The sequence below is a fragment of the Lynx rufus genome, unplaced genomic scaffold, assembly GCF_022079265.1.
Source record: "Lynx rufus isolate CCGP_SWC_20201006 ecotype Redwood Valley unplaced genomic scaffold, mLynRuf1.p SCAF_43, whole genome shotgun sequence".
NCBI lineage: Eukaryota > Metazoa > Chordata > Mammalia > Carnivora > Felidae > Lynx > Lynx rufus.
The window spans coordinates 1,848,517-1,869,201 of NW_025814860.1; the positions used below are offsets into that span (position 1 = coordinate 1,848,517).

The 20,685-nt window shown below is 52.6% G+C and overlaps 1 protein-coding gene across 4 annotated transcripts in view; it reads left to right on the top strand.

Annotated features, from left to right (window-relative positions):
• The window catches only part of AXIN1 (axin 1), a 63,430-nt gene that overhangs the window by 13,940 nt on the left and 28,805 nt on the right, over positions 1–20,685 (top strand). Inside the window, exon 3 of one of the 4 annotated variants that reach the window (XM_047097892.1) lies at positions 8,298–8,378. The exons of the other annotated variants lie outside the window; for them this stretch is intronic. Coding sequence (XP_046953848.1) covers positions 8,298–8,378 — 81 coding nt within the window. The remainder of the gene's footprint in view (positions 1–8,297; positions 8,379–20,685) is intronic. 4 annotated transcript variants of the gene reach the window in all.

The following is a 20,685-nucleotide window of genomic DNA, read 5'->3' on the forward strand; positions in this document are numbered from 1 at the left end:
TGCCCCTCCCCCGTTCATGCTCTGTCTCTCTCTGTCCCAAAAATAAATAAATGTTGAAAAAAAAAAATTTTAAATTCTAAATCTTTCTCCTATTTTCCATTTCTTTTTGTTGTGTTTTCTGATCTATTAAATTTTTCTGCCCTTGTTTTTTGAATGCACGCTCTGAAAAAAACAAACAAAACATTTGTCTTTGTTGTTGTTGTTGTGTTCATGGGTCAACATCTGCTAAAAATCTTTCTGGAGATGTCAGTTATAACTTCTTAATTATTGTTTTGCCCAGCTTTCTGGGTAAGGTAGTCTCTGTGTCCTCTGAGTTTCTTTCTTATGGGTTTGCTGTGGTTCCTGTCTTCCTTGCTGGAAGTTCTACCCAAGTGGTGATCCTTGGCTGTTCCTTCGTGTTTCACAGTGAGGCACTACAGATGCTGGTTGAAAGCTGTGTGCAAGGCGGCCTTTTGGAGCAGTGTGCTCAGAGTGTTCACGCCACCTGTGGACTTTGTTGTGGTCTTTTCTCTGGGTCATTTGTTTCTCCTTGACAGGGATGCTTCATGTCTCCTTTTTGTGGGGGCTGTCTGTTGGATTCTGGCGCTAAGTAGGTACAGGAGTTTGGGGTTTCCCAGGTGAGAATACAGACTTTAGCCTAGTCTCTCAGTTTTCAGTCCTGAGCCCCCTAATGTCTTCCCTGTACCCGATTTCCCCAGATCAGGAGCCTTTTGCCTTCATTTTTTTTTTTTTATTATTATTTAAAAAAAATTTTTTTTTCAACGTTTTTTATTTATTTTTGGGACAGAGAGAGACAGAGCACGAACGGGGGAGGGGCAGAGAGAGAGGGAGACACAGAATCGGAAACATGCTCCAGGCTCCGAGCCATCAGCCCAGAGCCTGACGCGGGGCTCGAACTCACGGACCGCGAGATCGTGACCTGGCTGAAGTCGGACGCTTAACCGACTGCGCCACCCAGGCGCCCCTCATTTTTTTTTTTTAATTTTTTTTTTTTTAACGTTTATTTATTTTTGAGACAGAGACAGAGCATGAACAGGGGAGGGTCAGAGAAAGGGAGACACAGAATCTGAAACAGGCTCCAGGCTCTGAGCTGTCCGCACAGAGCCCGACGCGGGGCTCGAGCTCACAGACCGCGAGATCATGACCCGAGCCGAAGTCGGCCGCTCAACCGACTGAGCCACCCAGGTGCCCCTCGTCTTCATTTTTACAGAGACTGTTTGTCCAGCGTCCTCCAGGAGTGTGTGATGGAGGGCTGTGTCTTCATGCCGGTCCTCACACCGGGCCCTGCAGGTCTAACTAGCCCTTCACTGGTGCTCAACAACCTGTATTTAGCGTCATGCCCTCTACCCAGCCCTCGGCAGGGAGGTACGGTTGGTTATTGCCAAGAAGTCCTGCACATGTGTGGGGGAAGCCTGCTCCTTGTTTCTGTAGAGCTGGGCCTTATTTGCACAGGTAAGAGAACTCTGAGAAGAAATCCGTGAAGGATATGTGAACCTGCTGTTTGGGGGAGGTCTGATGTAATTACCTTGAAATATGTAATGTGGAGGCGGCAGCATCGTGAAAGGATTCTTTCTTTTTTAATACAGATTCATTCAGGACACCTTTAATAATCTGAGATCACTCAGTGGGTAAAAGTTGTATGCGGACGTGGAACTTCTCTGGGGAACGTTTATCTCGGGTGTGAGGCTTGTCTGTACTGGATGTAGCTGGAGGGGTTGGTGTCTGGGGGGGATGTGGGTACCGTTTCTCCCTCTGGTGTGACTGGGTTTCTTACCGCACCTTCTTGAGGACCCTTGGTTCATCTCAGGACAATTGATCCCTGTTCTGGTGGTGGACTATGATACGATCGTGGTGTTTGGAGAACAGGAGGAGAGTATAAACACCGTGGGGCACGCATGTCCGAGAAAAGCTGCGTGTGAGCAGATGGGAACAGATGTCTCTACTGTGTGGCCTGATGCGCTGCCCCCCTAAAAGGAGAGTTGACAGAAATACAGACACGTTCATTCGTTGAGTGCCCTCTGTGTCAGATACTCTTCTAGAAGCCAGAGTTTCACCAGCGAAGAGAGCAGACAAAAATCCCTCCGCCTGCGGAGCTTACAGTTTCTTTTAACAAGGAGCAGTAAAAGATGAATAAAACATAGAATATTCCAGATGGTGACAAGTACTGTGGTGAGGTATAAGAGGGGAAAGGGCAGTAAGGGGCAGAGGAAGGGTTGTGATTTTAACAAAGTGTTGCCAGAGAGGGTCCCATTTGAGAGGATGACTTTCGAGCAAGACCTCAAGAAAGTGAGAGCACAAACCATGTACCTGGAGGAGGAAGAAGAGGGGAGGCAAGCGGGCAGCATGGCTGGAGCAGAGCACTCAAAGGGAGAGCCGTGGGGAGGTGAGCCCAGAGAGGTGATGGGACATTCTGGTGGGGTTAGAAAAGCCACTGCAGCTTCTGCTTTGGCCTCTCTCTCAGGTCGTCAGTGTATTGATGGTATCTAGAGCTGTGAGCATTGTTGACATCCCCAGGAGTCAAGTGACACTCCACGGCTGAGGCTTTGGGAATGGATAGGAAGCAAGAAGGAGATGAGGTAGGAAGAAACCAGTTGAGGGTGGTGCCTTGGAAGCCAGATGGAAGGATGGAATGATTAGCTATCAAATGCTGCCGGTAGGTGAAGTGAGATGGGGACTGATAGTCATGAGGTTTAACAATGTGGAGATTATTGGGTGATCCTGGGTGATTCTGGCTGGTGGGGGTGGGCGTGGGGGTGATGGTGAGAGTGGTGGTGGGGGTGGGAGATGGGGGGGTGGGGGTGATGGTGATGGTGAGAGTGGGGGTGGGGTGGGGAGGGGTGGGGGTGGTGGTGGGAGATGGTGGGGGGTGGGGGTGGTGGTGGTGGAAGATGGGGGGGTGGGGGTGGGGGTGATGGTGAGAGTGGTGGGGGTGGTGGGGGGAGTTGGGGTGGGGGTGATGGTGGGGGTGGGGTGGGGAGGGGTGGGTGGGGGGTGATGATGGTAGTGATGGTGGGGGTGGGGGTGATGGTGGTGGGAAATGGTAAAGGTATATTGAAACAACTTTCAAGTTTAACTTTCAACAACTCAAAGCCCTTTGAGAAGGGACTGTACCTTTGCCTTATTTCTGTCTCTTGGCTTAAAATAGTGGTTTGCAGGTCTGCTGTTGATAGATATGTGTTGAGTTGAAATGATTGTAGCCATTAGGAATCATTTGCGGGACTTGCAGGATTTGATAGCCCTATGCACTTGAGCCATTGCTGTCACATCGTCTTTTGGGTTCCTATCTTTTATTAAGGAAGCTGCTACCCAAATTGTGGTTTGTAGTCACGGCCAGCCACAACCTCTGCATTGGTTTTACCTTTTGGACCTTTCACTTTTGATAAAGAAGTCAACATGTTTTTAAAAAAATAGGTAAACTGAGAAATTCTGTCTGATTTACTAAGTGTACAGAAACAAGCCGTGGCTTGTATGTACCACTGCTAGTGAGTGTTGGGGCTGAATTGATGGGCTAAAATCTCCCATCATGAATGTGAATATCTGTTTCTGATTTTGTTAGTTTTTTTTTTTTTTTAAGTATAATTAACACACAGTGTTTTATTAGTTTCGGGTGTTCTGTTGCTGTTAGGTTTTGCTTTATGTGTTTTGAACCCGTAGTTTGCATGCATACAAATTCAGAGTCGTTATATTTTCCTTGTGGACTGGTCTTTTTATTATTATGAAATTTCTCTCTTTATGTCTGACAAAGCTTCTTGTTTTAAAATCTACTTTGATATTGCTAATGCTACCCCAAATTTTCTTTTGTTAATATATGCATGACTGTGTTTCTAATCTTTTACTTTTAATTTTTCTATATTCTTGTATATAAGTTGTTTCTTTTATAAGCTGGATATGGTTTTGTATATGGATATTCCTTTTTTAAATGTTTTATTTACTTTTGAGAGAGACAGACAGATAGGGTATGAGCAGGGAAGGGGCAGAGAGAGAGGGAGACACAGAATCTGAAGCAGGCTCCAGGACCTGAGCTGTCAGCACAGAGCCCAACACGGGGCGCGAACCCACGAACCACGAGATCATGACCTGAGCCAAAGTTGGACACTCAACCGGCGGAGCCACCCAGGCGCCCCAAGATTGTATTTTTTATTACTATTATTATATTTATTTTTTATTTATTTATTTTTAAAAATGTATTTATTTTGAGAGAGCGAGAGCATGTGCACGTACAAGCAGGGGAGGGGCAGAGAGAAGGAGAGACGGAATCCCAAGCAGGTTCTGCACCATCAGTGCAGAACCGTACACGGGGCTTGAACTCATGAACTGTCAGATCATGACCTGAGCCGAGATCAAGAGTCGGACGCTGAACTGACTGTGCCACCCAGGTGCCCTAGAGCTTATTTTTGATGAACCCTTGTGTTAGATGTTTCTGTGTGATTTTGAACTAGGTAGGAGTCAGAAGAGAAGAGTCTGAAAAGATGAGTGGGTGCTGATAGGTGTCCCTGTTTCTCTGGATGTGGCTTGAAATGGCCTCTGGGCAGGGAGGCTGTTCGGCCTTGCAGTGACTATCTTTCTCGTCCTGAGAGCTGTCTTCAGTGGCATTTCTTCTGCAGACTGTGTCATAGCCTGCTGTGGTCAGGTACACGAGCAGGCGCTGAAGTCTATGCCCCACAGTTTGTAAAATGCAAATATATTTCGAAAGATGGAACCCTCCTCTTCCCCAGTCTCCCCCTCATCTCTCTTGGCCTACCTGCCCTGCAAGGACTGACTGCGTGGAGGTAAATAATGCGAGTAATTTATTGGGTGTCCTTCCACAATGTCTTTACGCATGTTCGTATTAACATAAACATATTACATTTTTAGTACTTAATACACTTTATTTAAAAATTTTTAATGTTTATTTTTGAGAGAGAGTGAGCGTGAGCAGGAGAGGGCCAGAAAGAGGGAGACAGAGGATCCGAAGCAGGCTCCGTGCAGTGAGCGCGGAGCCTGATGTGGGGCTTGAACTCAAGAGCCATGAGATCATGACTTAAACCAAAATCAAGAGTCGACCACTTCACCAACTGAGCTACCCAGACTCCCCAATACCTAATACACTTTAAAGTAGAGATTTTCTCGGGGAGCCTGGGTGGCTCAGTCGGTTAAGCGGCCGACTTCAGCTCGGGTCATGATCTTGCGGTTCGTGAGTTCAAGCCTCGCGTCAGGCTCTGTGCTGTCAGCTCGGAGTCTGGAGCCTGCTTCAGATTCTGTGTCTCCCTCTCTCTCTCTGTCCCTCCCCCACTTGCGCTCTGTCTCTCAAAAATGAATAAACGTCAAAAAAAAAAAATTTAAAGTAAGGGCGCTTGGGTGGCTCAGTCGGCTAAGCTTCAGCTCAGGTCATGATTTCGTGGTCCGTGATTTTGAGCCCTGCGTCGGGCTCTTTGCTGACAGCTCGAAGCCTGGAGCCTGCTTCAGATTCTTTGTCTCCCTCTCTCTCTCTGCCCTTCCCCCACTCTCTGTCTCTTTCTCTCTCTGTCAAAAGTAAATAAACATTAAAAAACATTGAGATTTTCATATGAGAAATCGATATGACCTGGGGTGCCTGCATGGTTCAGCCAGTTAAGCATCCAACCTCGGCTCAGGTGACAATCTCATAGCGGGTTCGAGCCCCATGTTGGGGTCTCTGCTGCCCGTACAAAGCCCGTTTGAATCCTTTGTTCCCCTCTCTCTCTGTGCCTCCTATCCCTCTCTGGAAAATAAATAAGCATTAAGAAAAAACAAAAAAAGAAATGGATATGGCCAAAAATAATCAGATCGTTCACAGAGAGTATGGTATGTATCGAGTACACACTTTGGATCTATTGAATATGTGTTCATTTTTCAGTTATAAAGATGACTGTACTAATTACTGCAAATGTTTCTAGGATTTTCTTTGTGTTTTGAATTACGTAGCTTTTATGCACCTAGTTTTTGCCCCATTCCCCGTGTGACAAAGGGGATCGGATGGATCAGTGGCCAGGTTCACTATAGGGGAAGAGGACGGACACAGCTGGCCGGCCTAAATGAGGAGCGTGCCCAGGGGCTTGGCACGTGTAGGCTTGCCCAGCAAACACAGGCCAGGGAGGTTCAGCCCCACGTGTCCTGTGTGTATCGGGCGTGTGTGCACGCCACCACGCGAAGATGCAGGGCTCGGCTTTTGGTGCTCCGCAGCAGGCTACGTGTCATTGATCGCCTTGCCGGGGGCGCAGGAGACAGAGGCCCACAGCTACACCTGTGATGGAGTCCTCCCCATCCTTACCTGGAGCACTCGTCTGTGGCGCCTGGCATTGCGGCCCTGTCCCACCTTCCAGGCGGCCTCTGCAATTCACGGGTGTGGAAGTGGCAGCGTCGAGTCGGGCCTTATCAGCCCTGGCGCTCTCTTCTGAGCCAGAGATCGGTGTGGGGTGAGGCCAGCAGCACGGATGCCTCGATGGAGATCCCGACGACGGAGGGGGCTCGCACCTTGGTCCTTTGAAACTTCATTCGCTTTGGAATGTGAAGTTTTGTGGGGCCGCATGGGGCTGCGCCGGGGGTACTTTAAAGACAACCCCATTTCCGTGGTGAACAAAGACTGGCAAACGAAAGCAGCCCAGGCCGTGCTCTCACATGCTCAGTTATCACTGTACGTTCTCTTTACATACGGAAACATGGGATGGATCCTTTGTGGTTCGGCTTTTGCACAGGTGGTCATGCTAAGTTCATCTGGGTAAAGTAAAACCCCTCGAAAAAGAAAAACCTTTTGAAACATTGTGAAAGAAAACGCATAAGCAGAGAAATCAAATAGCTCAGGCTCCCAGAGGTTTTCTGTTTCTCCTCCAGGTTTTCAGTCTTTGCACAGAGGCTGCTTCTCTGTGCTCAGGCAAGGAAAGACCAGTGTCCTGCAGGTGTGGGGACTGTCAGGCGACCTGTGAGCTCGGAGAAGGTCTTGAGGGTTACCCGATGACGTGAAGTAAAGAGGGCAACCCGAGGCTGGGAGTCCTTAGTGGTTACTAAGTCACTTCAAGGGAACAGAATTTGCGACTAGACTCCTAAGTGCTTTTTAAAGGTGATTTTCAATAAGCCTTGTTTTTCTAAAGCCACTGTTCCAGGCTTGTAGCTGCAGCGCTGAGAACCGGGCTGCTGAGCAGTTTTGTGGGATCATAGGATTGCAACATAAGCCTCCGAGCCTCGTTTCGGGTTATTGACTGGTTGGACCTGTGCTAAGGAGATTATCAGTCTGACGCGTGAGCTGCCATTTTGACGTCAGTAAGGACCCAGGTCCAGAGTGTCCTGTAGTTCTCTAGCTCGTGTTTGAAAGACCTTAGGGGGGTAGGTACAGATAGTATCACAGTAAATTACTCTAAATGACCTGCAATTAATTGGGAGTCGCTATTGCTAAATGTTTGTTGCAGCCTTTACTGAGTTTGTGAAGTGTGATTGGCACTTCTTCTTGGCAACTGGTAAATTCGCTGGAGCTCTGGTTTGAGGGCTCAAGGCTGGAGTAAGGGGTTGGGGTCTCCGGGAGAGGGCACTACCAGGCAGGCTGACCTGCCTCAGTGTACCGTTGCACTGAGAAAGATTGATTTAAAACTACAATGGGAGATTCTGTAAAATGTTTTTTCTCCACTTTTGAAACACTACTACCTCAGCGTTCTCTTCCTCAGATCCATGAGAATCTAAAATCAGTTGTGAAACATTTATGTAAGTCTAGGCCCTGAAGAGAATTGCACTGACCTGTAACACACTGGCAGTGAGCAGGGTAAAGCTGATTTATGCTGAGCAGAGAGGATCAGGGTCTCCGGTTTTGTTAACTCATCATGCGGGAGCTCTCACTGGGAAGTTCCATCACTGATTTCTGTGTCCTGTTTCACAGTTGTCAAAGCATTCTTCGTGTGTGTTGTTCTACGCATTTCAATAACTGTTCTGCAGAGATAATATATTGAGACACGTCGTTGTCAAAATTATATAAGAGATACATTTGGTGAGGCGCCCGAGTGGCTCAGACTCTTGACATTACTGGTTCAGGTCGTGATTCATGGCCCTAGGCGCGTGGAGCCTGCTTAGGATCCTTCCTCCCTCCCTCCCTCCCTCTCTGTCTCTCTCTCTCTCCCTCCCCCCCCCCACTCTCACACACTGTCTCTGAAATAAAGAAAAAGAGTAAAAAGAAATACATTTAGGGCAGGAAAACTAGAAAATACAGATGAGCAAATGAGCAATGATGTAATATCCCACTGCTCAGAGATAGCACTGTTCTGTCTAGATCCCTGTAGATCTTGGCACATACATAATCTTTGTTTTCCCCCAGGAAGATGGGACCCTAATCCACGTTACCCACAATGTGTGTCTCCAGCAGTCATTGTGAAGAGCTGGTTTCAACAGCACAACTACACGTAAGATGGGAGCAGAGAGGAAGTGATGCCGTGGGGGGCGGGGGAGGGCTGCCCTGCCTGCCCCCTCTTCTGTGAATCTGTGTGTGAATCTGTCTTTCCAGCTGGGAGTCTTGCTGTGCCTTTCCAGCTCATGAGCACTTGGGCTCCCGTGAGCATGATTCTTCTGACTTTAGAGCCTTGAGTCTGGTTTGTTCAGCGTTCGTATTGACTCTCCTAATAAGTAAGTTAGGTGGAATCGTGGGTTCTAACTGCAGCCTGCGGGCTTTACCATCTAGTCCTTCTGTCTCTGGATGCGAGGGGCACGGTGCGAGGGCAGCATGGTTGTGGTCTCTCCTGACGGCTTTCTGCTTCATATTCTAGCCCCCAGCAGATGCTTTATGAGTACTATTCCTTAGGACACTTGGAACCTTTATTCTTTAATTTTTTTTAAATATATTTTTAATGTTTTATTTATTTTTGAGAGAGGGATTGTGAGCCAGGGGAGGGGGAGGGAAGGGGACAGAGGATCCGAAGCGGGCATTGATAGCGAGCGAGCCTGATGTGGGTCTCGAACCCAGGAGCGGTGAGATTGTGACCTGAGCTGAAGTCGGACGCTTAACTGAGCCACCCAGGTGCCCCGACTCTCGGAACCTTTGTAAAGAATTGAGTGGCCATTGTCGTTGTACTTGGCAGGGGACGAATGGCAACCTGATCAAGGTCAGACAAGTGGTGGAGAGGTGGGATTTGGCCCCGGGGACCATTCTAGAGTCAGGGTTCTCTTCTGTCCACGCCTGGCAGTGGGGGGCAAGTGGAGAGGTCACCCAGCGGCCACCAGTGTGCCTGTGCCACAGAATGCACGTCCCCTGTCTCACTGTTTGATTCTGACCAAAAGGGCCTTTTATATGTTACATAGTCCAGAGTTCGTGCACAGTGTTGGGCGGGGCGCACCGCTGTATCATAAAAATAAATAGAATGCCTGCAGGAATGTGAGAGCAGGGGCCGCCTCATGCACAGGTAGCAAAGTGAGTGATCAGGAAGCTCTTACCTGGTCCTGCCAGGTGACTCAGTTAGCTGTCATCTCCTCCCACCCTGTTCCCTCTGAGCTCTGTCAGGGGCAGTGTGTGTGCTTGATGGTCTATGAGTGGCCCCTCACTGCACCTGCTCCTGCCCCCAGGGGTGCCCCAGGTGTCTGACACTAAAGCTCGTGATGGGCGTGTCAGTTGGGGAGTGTAGGGGAGCCAGCACAGGGTGCCGTTAACCTTGGCTCATGGTTTGTGTAGAGACCGAATTCCTGATTGTTTGATTTCTGCACAGAGCATGTAAGATAGAGACTTTTATAGCTGACATTGGCCTGATTTCTGTCATTTTTATTTCTTTTCTTTCTTTCTCTCTCTCTCTCTCTCTCTCTCTCTTTTTTTTTTTTTAAAGAGAGAGAGAGAGAGAGAGAGCAAGCACAAGCAGGGGAGGGGGGAGAGAGAGAGGGAAGGAGGCTCTTAAGCAGTCTCCATGCTCAGCATGGAGTCTGACATGGGACTCGATCCCATGAACCATGAGACCATGACCTGATCTGAACTCAAGAGCCAGAAGCTTAACCGATTGAGCCACCCAGGAGTCCCTCTGTCATTTTTAATATAAACTTTCTGATGTTTGGATGCAAAGATCAGTTATTTGTTTTGTGAGTGAGTGTGGGCCCTGTGCCCTGAAATGGTGTCTGCGGCTGCAGAAACACAGAAATGTGTCGTTTCTGGGGGCCGGTGCGCTGCAGGTTGTGAAGACTTTGATTTGAAATGAGGAAACGTCCGTCCTAAACCTTCTCGCTCCTTTGTCTTGGTCATTTCTTTGTGGTGTTGAAGTCTCTGTAGTGTGAGAAGACAGAGCTGTTACCGCTGTGTTAGGAGGCCGGCCCTCCTTTCTTCTTCCTGAGGGCTGACCCTGTGCGTGCCAGGCGGGCGCTGGGCAGAAGCTGGGCCAGGGGCCCAGCCACGTCACTCTGGGTTTGGGTGATGGTCTTCTCACTCGGTGGTTGGCTCCTTCAGGGCAGCGGAACAGAGTCTGCTGGTGGCCTCCTGCTCAGATGCGGTTCTAGACTCGCGCTCCCTCCCCTCGGTAAACTGAGGCAGTGGGGAGGGTGCTGCTCTTTGGCAGAAGGAACCTGTGTCACTGCGGGAACAGCTAGGGTGGCCCTTGCCAGGCGGGTGTAGAAACAAGCCATGGGGCCTCTGTGCCACGCAGTGTCACCCACAGAGGGTGTCACCCACACAGTGTCACGCAGTGCCACGCAGTGTCACCCACAGACTACCGATGGGAGCAGAGCCTGCACAGATCTCAGAACAGATGTGCCCAGTAGTGACAGAGGAGTTCCAGAGGGGCACAGATGTGCCCACTGGTGACGACGGGGGTGGAGGGGCTGAACAGAGGAGCTCCAGAGGGGCACAAGGAAACTTCAGGGTGATAGGTGCCTTTATGATCTTGGTTGGGCTGATGGTTTCATGGGTGTGGACACGTCACAGAAGCCATTACGTTCTGTGCTTTAATTACGTGCAGTGGATTGTGTGGCGCACTTCGTATGGCTGTTACGTGCTTTCACGTAAGGGAACGAGGCTTTCACACGCGGGGGGACAGCAGTACCCGAAGGTAGAAGGGCTTGGGCAGAGCCCACCCGTTTGCTTCCGCAGGACTGTGACAGGCGTGGGCTCCTGTGCGCAGCCCCTGTCACTGGGGTCTTGGTGAGGACCAGGCTCCAGGGAGGGGCCGGGGACACGGGAGGCTGCTTGTGGCCTCTGGCAGGAGGTTGCTCGGTAGCGTGCCCCTGCTGTCCTCGCCTGCCCTGACTGTGGGCTGCTGACTCCGAGGGTGCAGATTGGTGTCTGCCCTGGCAGGGTCAGGGCTCAGCCAGGTCGTCCCTCCCCTTGGTTCTGCAGAGGTGAAGTGAGTAACACTGACGCGTTGCTTTGTTTCTGGTGTAAATTATTACTTGTCTTCTCACAATAGCTATCAGGTGAATTGATGTATCTCATAACCTAATGTGTGGTTTGTGGTTCTATGACCTCACAGTGTAAACTTGTGTTGACGTCGTTTCCAGTTGTTTGTATTAAGCTGCCGTGGACAAGTCCGTCTGGGAGCTGCTGGTCATGACCCAGCCACGGTCACGTGGTCCCTGCAGGTCCACCAGAGGACCTTCTGCTGAGTAGCGCTTTGTGCCTGCGTCTCCTTCCGGTGATGGCTTTTTTCCTTAGCTGCTTTCCAGCCTCCCCCTGGTGCGTGTGTCCACACCGCCACCCTCTTCCCCAGGAGGCTCAGGGAGGCTCACCCGGGAAGTACCCTCGATGGAACCAGCATCCTTGGGGCCGTGGCTGTGTGTGTGTGCACCGAGCCAGGATATGACCAAGAAGTACCCGCTGGGACAGGCCGAGTGGGTGAAGGCGAGTAGGGGATCCAGGCTTGCAGTTATGGGATGAACGTGTCACCGGGTTCAAAGGCACAGTGCATGGTGAAGATGGGAGCTACTCTCGTAATGAGCACAGCATATCGTGTAGACGTGTGGAGTCACAGTGTCGTGCATGTGAAGTTACTATAGCGTGGTGTGTCAACTATGTTTAAATAGAAAAAAAGGTTTAATATGTGTATATATATGTGTATTTTTTAAGCTTATTTATTTATTTGGACAGAGAGAGCGAGTGGTGGAGGGTCAGAGAGAGGAGAGAGAGAATCTCAGGCAGGGTCCCCACCGTTAGCGCAGAGCCTGATGTGGTGCTTGTACCCACGAACCGTGGGATCATGACCTGAACCGAAATCAAGAGTCGGACGCTCAGCTGACTGAGCCACCCAGGTGCCCCTAAAAAATACAGATTTAAACACCAAAAGACACCACACCACCACCTCTGACACTTGCCTGGAAGTCTCCACCCTGTGGAGGCTGCTGGTTAGTACAGAGGGTGCTGGGCATTGTGGGTTCGGCCCCCCACGGGTGGGCCGTCCACTCAGGCTCTGCTCCGCAGTGTTGATGGAGTTAGGGCAGTTTATGCCTGTTCCCCCTTGTCGTCAAGGTGATGAAGGCCGTGTGCCTTCTGGGGTACGGGACAACACACGCCAAAGCCCTTGGCTTGCCCTTCTGGAAGCCAGCACTGGTGGCGTCCATGGTTTCCTGTCTGCCCCGTGACTGTCCGCTGCCCATCTGCTGCCAGAGCCCTTTCCCTGGACCCCGGGGGTGGGGGGATTGTGAGGCAGGGGACGTGGCTGAGGCCCGTCTGTGAACTGAGGTCGAGTGCGGGCTCTAGGCTTGGGCAGGAACTGGTCTGAGGCCAGTGCTCAGGAAGGGGCAGGCTGTGGGCTCATCAGCTTTCTCCAGACCCACTCACCTGCCTTCTGTGCCAAACCCCTTTCTGCCTGTGTTGTTTGAAGGCGGGTTTTCCGTGTCTTGCGGACAGTGGGGTTCTGACCACGGCGCCTGTCCTTGCCGCGGCTCTCTGGGTGCCGGAACGCTGACATGTCACAGCCGGCAATTCTGTGATCGCATCCCTCTGACCTGACAGGTCCCGGGGTCCCCTGGGACGGAGAGACGTCTGGGGATGGGCGATGAGGCTGCCGAGGGGCTCACAGGCCTTGGGAAGGGGCCGGCTGGGGGGCACACACGGGCCGACTGCGGCCTGCTGCCGCCAGCACCCCGGCACCCCTAGCCCCGTGACAGAGCTCAGGTCGCGGGCTCGGGTCGCGATGACAGGCCGAGGCCTGCGTCGGAGCTCAGGCAAAAGCCGCAAGAGAGGCGTGAGGGGCCGGGGCTGCCTCCACAGGTGCTCATCGGAAAGGGGGCGTCTCCCGTGGACGTGGGCACGTGGTCTTCCCGGAGGCCCGTGTTCACCGTCTGGTCTGGGCGCTCACGTGTCCTGGGAACTGCCGTGGTGGCCGCATCTCATCCCTGACCTGTCTTCCAGTGCTTGCTCACAGGTGAGCGTTCTAGGAGAGTTGACTGTTAACTCCAGAGCCCAGGTTTTAGAATAGTAGCAGGGGAAGGCAACCTGCCTCCAGAATGGCTGGGAGTGCTTTAGGGAACCAGTGACACTCTGTCCTGGGCGCATGGGCTGCTGTTTCTCCGCAGCGATGTCCGCCCACTGAAGTGGCGTGGCAGGCAGCAGCTTCTTGCTGAGGATGGGGCGGGGGCGGGGACCTTGGGGACAGGAGGCAGAGAGGGGGAGGGGGAGGGGCAGGGTAAGGTCTGGACACTGCTTGTAGCGATACCCAGGGAGCAGACCTCCCCCTGGCTACTGAGAGGCCCCCCTCACACCCAGGGGGAGTGGGCTGGCCATTAATTTTCTGGCTTTTTGCTGTTAAGTTTTTTTGCCATTGATTTTTATATCCTTAAGTGAACTTAACAGTATTCTCTTCAAGTATTTGATGAGAAAGGCCTGATTTCCAGGCATGTGGTTTTAAAGGCCGAAAACCTCTTGAATTTATGGGTGTGTGTTTAAGGGCTATTGTGGAATGGCTTGAAGCTTGACCTATTTCTCAATTTCTATTTTATTTTTATTCGCTTTTTTAAAAAAATTATTTATTTTTGAGAGAGAGAGAGAGAGAGAAATCAAGTGGGGGATGGACAGAGAGAGAAGGAGACACAGAATCCGGAGCAGGCTCCAGGCTTTGATCTGTCAACACAGAGCCTGACGTGGGGCTCAAACTCACGAGTGGTGAGATCATGACCTGAACTGAAGTCGGACGCTTAACTGACTGAGCCACACAGATGCCCTTCACTTACTTTCTAAGTTAAGCTCTCGGCCCAACATGGGACTTGAAATCACAACCCCAAGATCAAGAGCCACACGTTCCACTGACTGAGCTCCCTGGTGTGTTCTTACTTTGCGGGAATCATTTTAGGCATTTGTTCATTTGTGCTGAACTTTCATTAAAATTAGCTGATGGGGGCGTTTGGCTGGCTTAGTGGAGCAGCGACTCTTGAAGTTGAGGTCATGAGTTTGAGCCCCACGTTGGGCCTTGAACTTACTTTTGATAGATGCTAGATGCTAGATGTTAGATAGATTAATAGATAAAGCAAGCTTAAAACCAGCGGATGTGGCCTGTGAGTCCCCTTAACTGAGCGCACACACCTCTGCAGTTCGCTGACAGCAGGTGGACAACAGTTTGCCAAGTATTTTTCAGGGTGGAGACTGTTCTCATGAATTCTTAATAGAAGGTCACCGGGGAAGCTGAGAGTGTTTGGGACCAGCGAGTGACACTGAGAGAGGGCAGAGGGAGCTTGGAGCAGGGACAGAGTGTCCACACATGCCAGCAGCATCTGCCTGCTCGTGGGGCTCACGGCCATGGTGAGCGTCCCGCATCGCGGCCCCGAAGGCCGTCCCGGCGCAGCGTGCTGGCGTGGGAACGAGCCCCGTCAGGCTCTCTCGGCGGGTCACATCCTCACACTTCAGTCAGGGATGCTGCAGGCGGGAGGCGGCTCAGGTCACCCCGGAGCGGGTGAACAGGGTGTCAAGACATTGTCCCAGGTCGGCGGCCCAAGGAGCCGTCTGCGCCCCGGCTGCCCGTGTCGTCTGTGAGCCACCTGAGTGCAGGCACAGACGGCGAGTCCTGGGATGCTGGCCGTTTCAGCGTGGTGGCCTCACCGAGGTCAGCGAGTGGCCTCGACTCCAGGCCTCATTGAGGGGCACAGCCAGGCAGCGCTCTGGGTCAGGGCTTGACCCTCACGCGAGGACAGGGGAGACGCACACAGGGAGGGGGGGGCGGGGGGGCAGGCTCTGTCAGAGCGAGGCAGACAAGCTGACACCAGGCCTCCTCCTTGGCCCTTCCTGCCTGTCAGAAGGCTTTTCCGTTCAATAAAGAGACGACCGTTTTCAAGTGTGAGTACTTTCCCTGACTCCAGTCCCCACCTGCCCGCTGTTGGCTGCCGGGTCTCCGGCCTCTCACGCCTTCCAGGCCAGGCCACCCCACCTCACTCTGTCCCCTGCTCTCACTTCCATATAAGAAGCCACGTCTCCAAACTCTTTGGTGAGGCCCATTGCGCTCAGAATAAAAAGTGAAGCCCCCAGTGTGGTCCCTGGTGGGAGGGCCTGGCCTGGGCTTTGCCTTCTAACTTTCTGACCCCCCCACCCCACCCCACCCCACCCCCCGCTTCCTGCGTTTCTTCAGTGTCTCACGGGCCTCGGCACCTGAGGTATTTAACTTCCCTTAGTCTCAGTTCCTCGTCTCTGCAATGGGGATGATGAACTTACCTGTTTATGTAGGGAGTACATCTTCTTATGTTCTTAACCTTTCATATTTTTGACCGTACACTTGTGTTACGAAGGAAAGCTCTGGGGCAGAAGCAGGGCGCCAAAGCCTGCCACCTTCTCCTCTTTCCACTTGTTCCATTATTACTGTTCCTTCCCAGAAGTTCTGTCACTGTTCAGTTTTCCGCAGAATTTTTAGAAACACAGGAACAAACAAAAACCCCCGAAAACAAAGAGCACGGAAACAGAAACCAAATCCCCACTTCTCTCCGGGCGTTTTCCCAGGAGCACTCTGGTCTGCGGGGGTGAGGCCCCAACTTGCTCCCACCACCCGTGTGTGTGGGCCTGTGAGGCCTGCCGTGTGTTTTGTCTCTGGTTTGCAGGTGAGGAAACCAGGCCCGGCCACAGGACTAGCAGCGGGTGAGCGGGGAAGGTCCTGCTGCAAATGGAGAGGGCAGAGCACAGCGCTGTCTGGGCCCCAGCTCCAGGCTGTAGCTGCCCTCACGCGGGCGGCTGTGTGTGAGCAGGCCACGCAGGGGAGGAAGCCGGCGTTGGCCGCTGTTCACACAATGATGAGGTCTTCTGGCTTTCCTTACACCTTGCGGAGTATGAGGGAAGACACCCGAGAGAAGGTGTGCGTGGCCCCTGCTTCCCGCCCGCACAACCACAGGACTTCGTGCTTCCAGCCGGGGCCAGGTCTCCTGACCTCCCTTCTGTTGAAATGGCTACAGCAGTCGAGGGCATGCGCGTGGCCGGGCTCTGCACCCCCAGGGGCGACAGGGCTGAGCAAGGTGTGCAAGGGCCAGGGGAGACAGGCTGGCCGTGAAGCGGTCACTGTGGAGGTGAGCCTTGGGTTCATACACTGTTCCGTCTACTTGTCTACAAGGTCGACATTTCCTAGGATAAAAAATGTGTTCGGGGCGTCTGGGTGGCTCGGTCAGTTAGGCGTCTGTCTCGATACTGGCTCAGGTCGTGATCCCGAGGTCGTGGGTCCGAGCCCAGAATCAGGTTGCGTGCTGACAGCGCAGAGCCTGCTTGGGATCCTCTGTCTCCCTGTCTCTCTGCCCCTTCCCTTCACTCTTTTTCTCAAAATGAATAAACATTAAAAATGTGTGGTAGGGGCGCCTGGGTGGCTCAGTTGGTTGGGTGACCCACTTCAACTCAGGTCATGACCTCGTGGTCGGTGAGTTCGAGCCCCGTGTCGGGCTCTGTGCTGACGGCTCGGAGCCTGGAGCCTGCTTCGGATTCTCTGTCTCCCCATCCTGCACTCTGTCTGTCTCTCCCTCTCAAAAGTAAATAAACGTTAAAAAAAAAAACAATGTGTTCCAGAACTGATCAGACTAAACATATAGAGGAAAATCCAACAAGCAAAGTATCAGGGAGGATCTTTGACCCTGAGGTCAAATTTGGGGACATTTGGGAGTTTCCTTCGTCACCTCACAGGGCTGGGTGGCACAGACCCCAGCCTCAGACCGGGGATGCTTCTGGACTGGGCTGGGCGGCCCAGAAGCATGGACTCAAAGCCACAGTCACCCCAGGAGCACGGGCCTCAAACTGGGTGCAGGCGAGTCTGGCTTCTGGCAGAAGGCACGTTATCCTAGCCCATAGCGACTCCTGCAGAAAACTTTGTAACAAAACAGCCAGTCCGCAGCGACAGGTGAGCAGATACGCAGAGGGTGAGCCACCGGAAGCAGAGGCCAGAGTGACCCTCGGGAAGGCTCCGGACAGGGGGTCTCAGACAGCCTGTAAAATGTAAGCGCTCTCAAGTCCAGGAGATCACAGTTTACCCGACAGGTTCTCCAGGGGACAGGAAGCAGTGATGCAGAAACTTTGAAGCAGCCAATTAGATCTTGTGGGCCGGTGCCTTGTGAGGGTGGAGCGGTCCCTCGCCGGCCGCCCGGCTCACCGGCCCTGGGCGCACCGTGCAGGAGCACCCGTAATGTGGCCAGTGTGCCTGAGGAGGCGCACTTTTTTTTTTTTTTTTTTCAACGTTTATTTATTTTTGGGACAGAGAGAGACAGAGCATGAACGGGGGAGGGGCAGAGAGAGAGGGAGACACAGAATCGGAAACAGGCTCCAGGCTCTGAGCCATCAGCCCAGAGCCCGACGCGGGGCTCGAACTCACGGACCGCGAGATCGTGGCCTGGCTGAAGTCGGACGCTTAACCGACTGCGCCACCCAGGAGGAGGCGCACTTTCAACGTATATAATTTTGATTAAATTTAAGTAGCACACGAAGCTAGTATCCACCACAGCGGACGATTTAAGAAATTAAGATCGACAACAGCCGTAATAAAAGTCCCATGGACAGATTTAGCAGATGAGTCATTTAGAAGAGGGTGAGCCGGAAGAAATGATCCACAAGGCGGCAGGGAAGAAGAAGGATGGATCAGTCTTCACGTCGAGGGCGCGCAGTGACGTCGGAGAACGCCAGCCGCGGAGGAAGAAAAGACCTTCGAGGAGCGGTGGTTGGTCTCACACTTGGGAGTGAAAGATGGCCACGGTCACGAGGGATCTGTGCACGATGCCGGAGGATACTGCGCGCCGACTGAAAGGCCCCCAGCGGACACCTGAAATGCTGAAGTGGTCAGCGCGGGTCAGTAAGAACTAATAAACGTATAGGTCACGACACTCATGTCTTGGGCTTAAGGATACACCCACAGGGAATTAAATTCTGTGCTGCAGCAATTGCCTGCCAGCTGGGGGCGCACAAGTCAATGCTGCCACACTGCCTTGAGGCCCTAGGATTGCCCAGAAGGAGAAGGCCGGGGCACCAGCCCACTTCACCGTCTGCTCAGGGAGGACCTCTGCTCTGATCTCTGTGGCGGTAGAACTCCTCTACTGATTGACCTGTGCGCGCAGTCTAGAATTGCTTGAGCTGGTAGGGTGTAGGTATTCGGCAAAGGGACAGGTCTGGACACAGCAGTGACTCTGCTAGGGGCAGGGCTTGGCCAAGCCCGGCAGGTGGCACCGAACAGAGGGCTTTCAGGTTGAGACATAGACGCCACGCTGACCGGGGTCAGGAAGTGGGTGGCATGGTGCTTGGTACCCGCGGTCGGTACCGAGGGCTTGTTTATTGTCTCTGTGCCGGCCGCTGCCGAGCACACAGCCAGTGAGCCAGCGTGGATGGGGGGTCGGAGCAGGGGCCGTAACAAGAATTAGCGTCATTTCAGATGAAGAAAATAAACAGAGGAGAGAGCGAGCCCGTGTGGCCTCCTTGACTCATTAGCTGGGAGACCCATCTGTCACCTCAGCAGCTGACCAGAGACCGCCTGGCTCGCTAGGAAGGGCCGTGTGGGGTGTGCGTGTCTGGCCCCCGACAGTCCCTGCAGACCAGCGTGGACACAGGAGGCACAGGGGCCAGCTGGTCACAGGAGCGTGGCGGTCTTGCCTCCCCACCTGAGCCGGCAGAGCTGTGGCCGGACAGACACCCGAGCGCTCCTCTGGAGCGCTGAGCGGACTCACTGCTAAATCACTCAGGGCGTTACCTTTGTGTCTTCACGGACGGGCACGTCACGTGAAGCAGAATGCAGTGTGCACCTGCACTTCCGAGTAAAAATCACAAGCCTCTTCCTCGGGGCGTTTGAGGTCGACGGGAGTTTCCCTGTGGGGCGAGGGCGCACGTTTACGCTCCGGGCAGTCGGGCAGGGGGACAGGCCTAATCTCCATTTCACGTTTCGCCTGGGTAGAGTGCTAGTTAGGGGACATCCTTCGTCACAGGATTTCTAGGAGATGAGAGGTCTCCCTACGCGGAGAAGTTAGGCCGTTCACGGCAGACATCCTACTGAGCATAACTAGAAATGTTGAGACCTGGTTTTGTTCTTCTGTCTTTATTTATTTATTAAAAAAAATTTTTTTTTTAAGATTTGTTTATTTTTGAGACAGAGAGAGACAGAGCATGAACAGGAGGGGCAGAGAGAGAGGGAGACACAGAATCCGAGGCAGGCTCCAGGCTCTGAGCTGTCAGCACAGAGCCCGACGCGGGGCTCGAACTCACGGACCGCGAGATCATGACCTGAGCCGAAGTCGGGCGCCCAACCGACCGGGCCCCCCGGGCGCCCTGTTCTTCTGTCTTTAATCTGGCTGAAGGCTTTGCAGAGCTACCCAAGCAGCAAGGCGTGCAGCCCCGTTCAGGGAGGAGGGAGCCCAGGTGGGCGAGCCTGGCAGTATGGCTCTTGGGCCCCGGCCGGCTGGGGCCTGCCTAGGAGGGAGGTGCCCTGCCCTCGAGGAGGGACACGCTTGCAGGACGCGAGCCCTCCCGCCTCCCCGGTCTGCAGCCTCACCCAGCATCTCTCAGTTCCTGACGCTGGATTAAGGTGGCTGGGGACCCTGGTGCCACATGCCCTGTCACACGTATGTGCTCTAGAGAAGGATGCGTCATCCCAGGCTGCCGCGGTGGAAGGGTTTTCCCGCACAGTGTCTGGCGCTCTGTCCAAAATAACCAGATACTGAATGAAAAATAACCACATGCTCAGGGATATACGGCAATGGGATGATAAAAAGAGACGGAGGGGACATCTGGGGGGCTCAGTCGGTTAGGCATCTGACTTTGGCTCACATCACGATCTCAGGGTCCCTGAGCCCCGCATCGGGCTCTGTGCTGACAGCTCCAAGCCTGGAGCCTGCTTTGGATTCTGTGTCTCCCTCTCTCTTTCTCCCTTTCTCTCAAAAATAAGCATTAAAAAGAAAGAAAGAAAACCACGGGAATCCAGATAACACAGTTAACAGACACCTTCTTGGTGAAAATCTCAGTGCTGGGGCAGGGAGTGCCAGAGAGCGCGGGCGCGTTCCTAGGCCGACAGGGCTGTGCCGAGTATGAGCAGAAAAGAAATGAATGGGTTGTAATCCATTGGATGAAGCCATCTGAGGTCCACACGGATGTAAATAAATGCAGATGGAGAGAACATCTTCCTTACGGTAGAACACCAGCCAGCTGTGGGTGTGCGGTCAAATGAAGGGGTCGGAAAATCACCGGGTGGTAACAATTCGTATGTATCTCAGTATCTCTCCGCAATTGCCTATTTGATAACAAAAGAAAAATAATGAAGTGGAAAAAATTGGCTGGCACTTGGTTTGCTACCAGTACTGGGACGAACCCACCTGGTGTTCTTGATG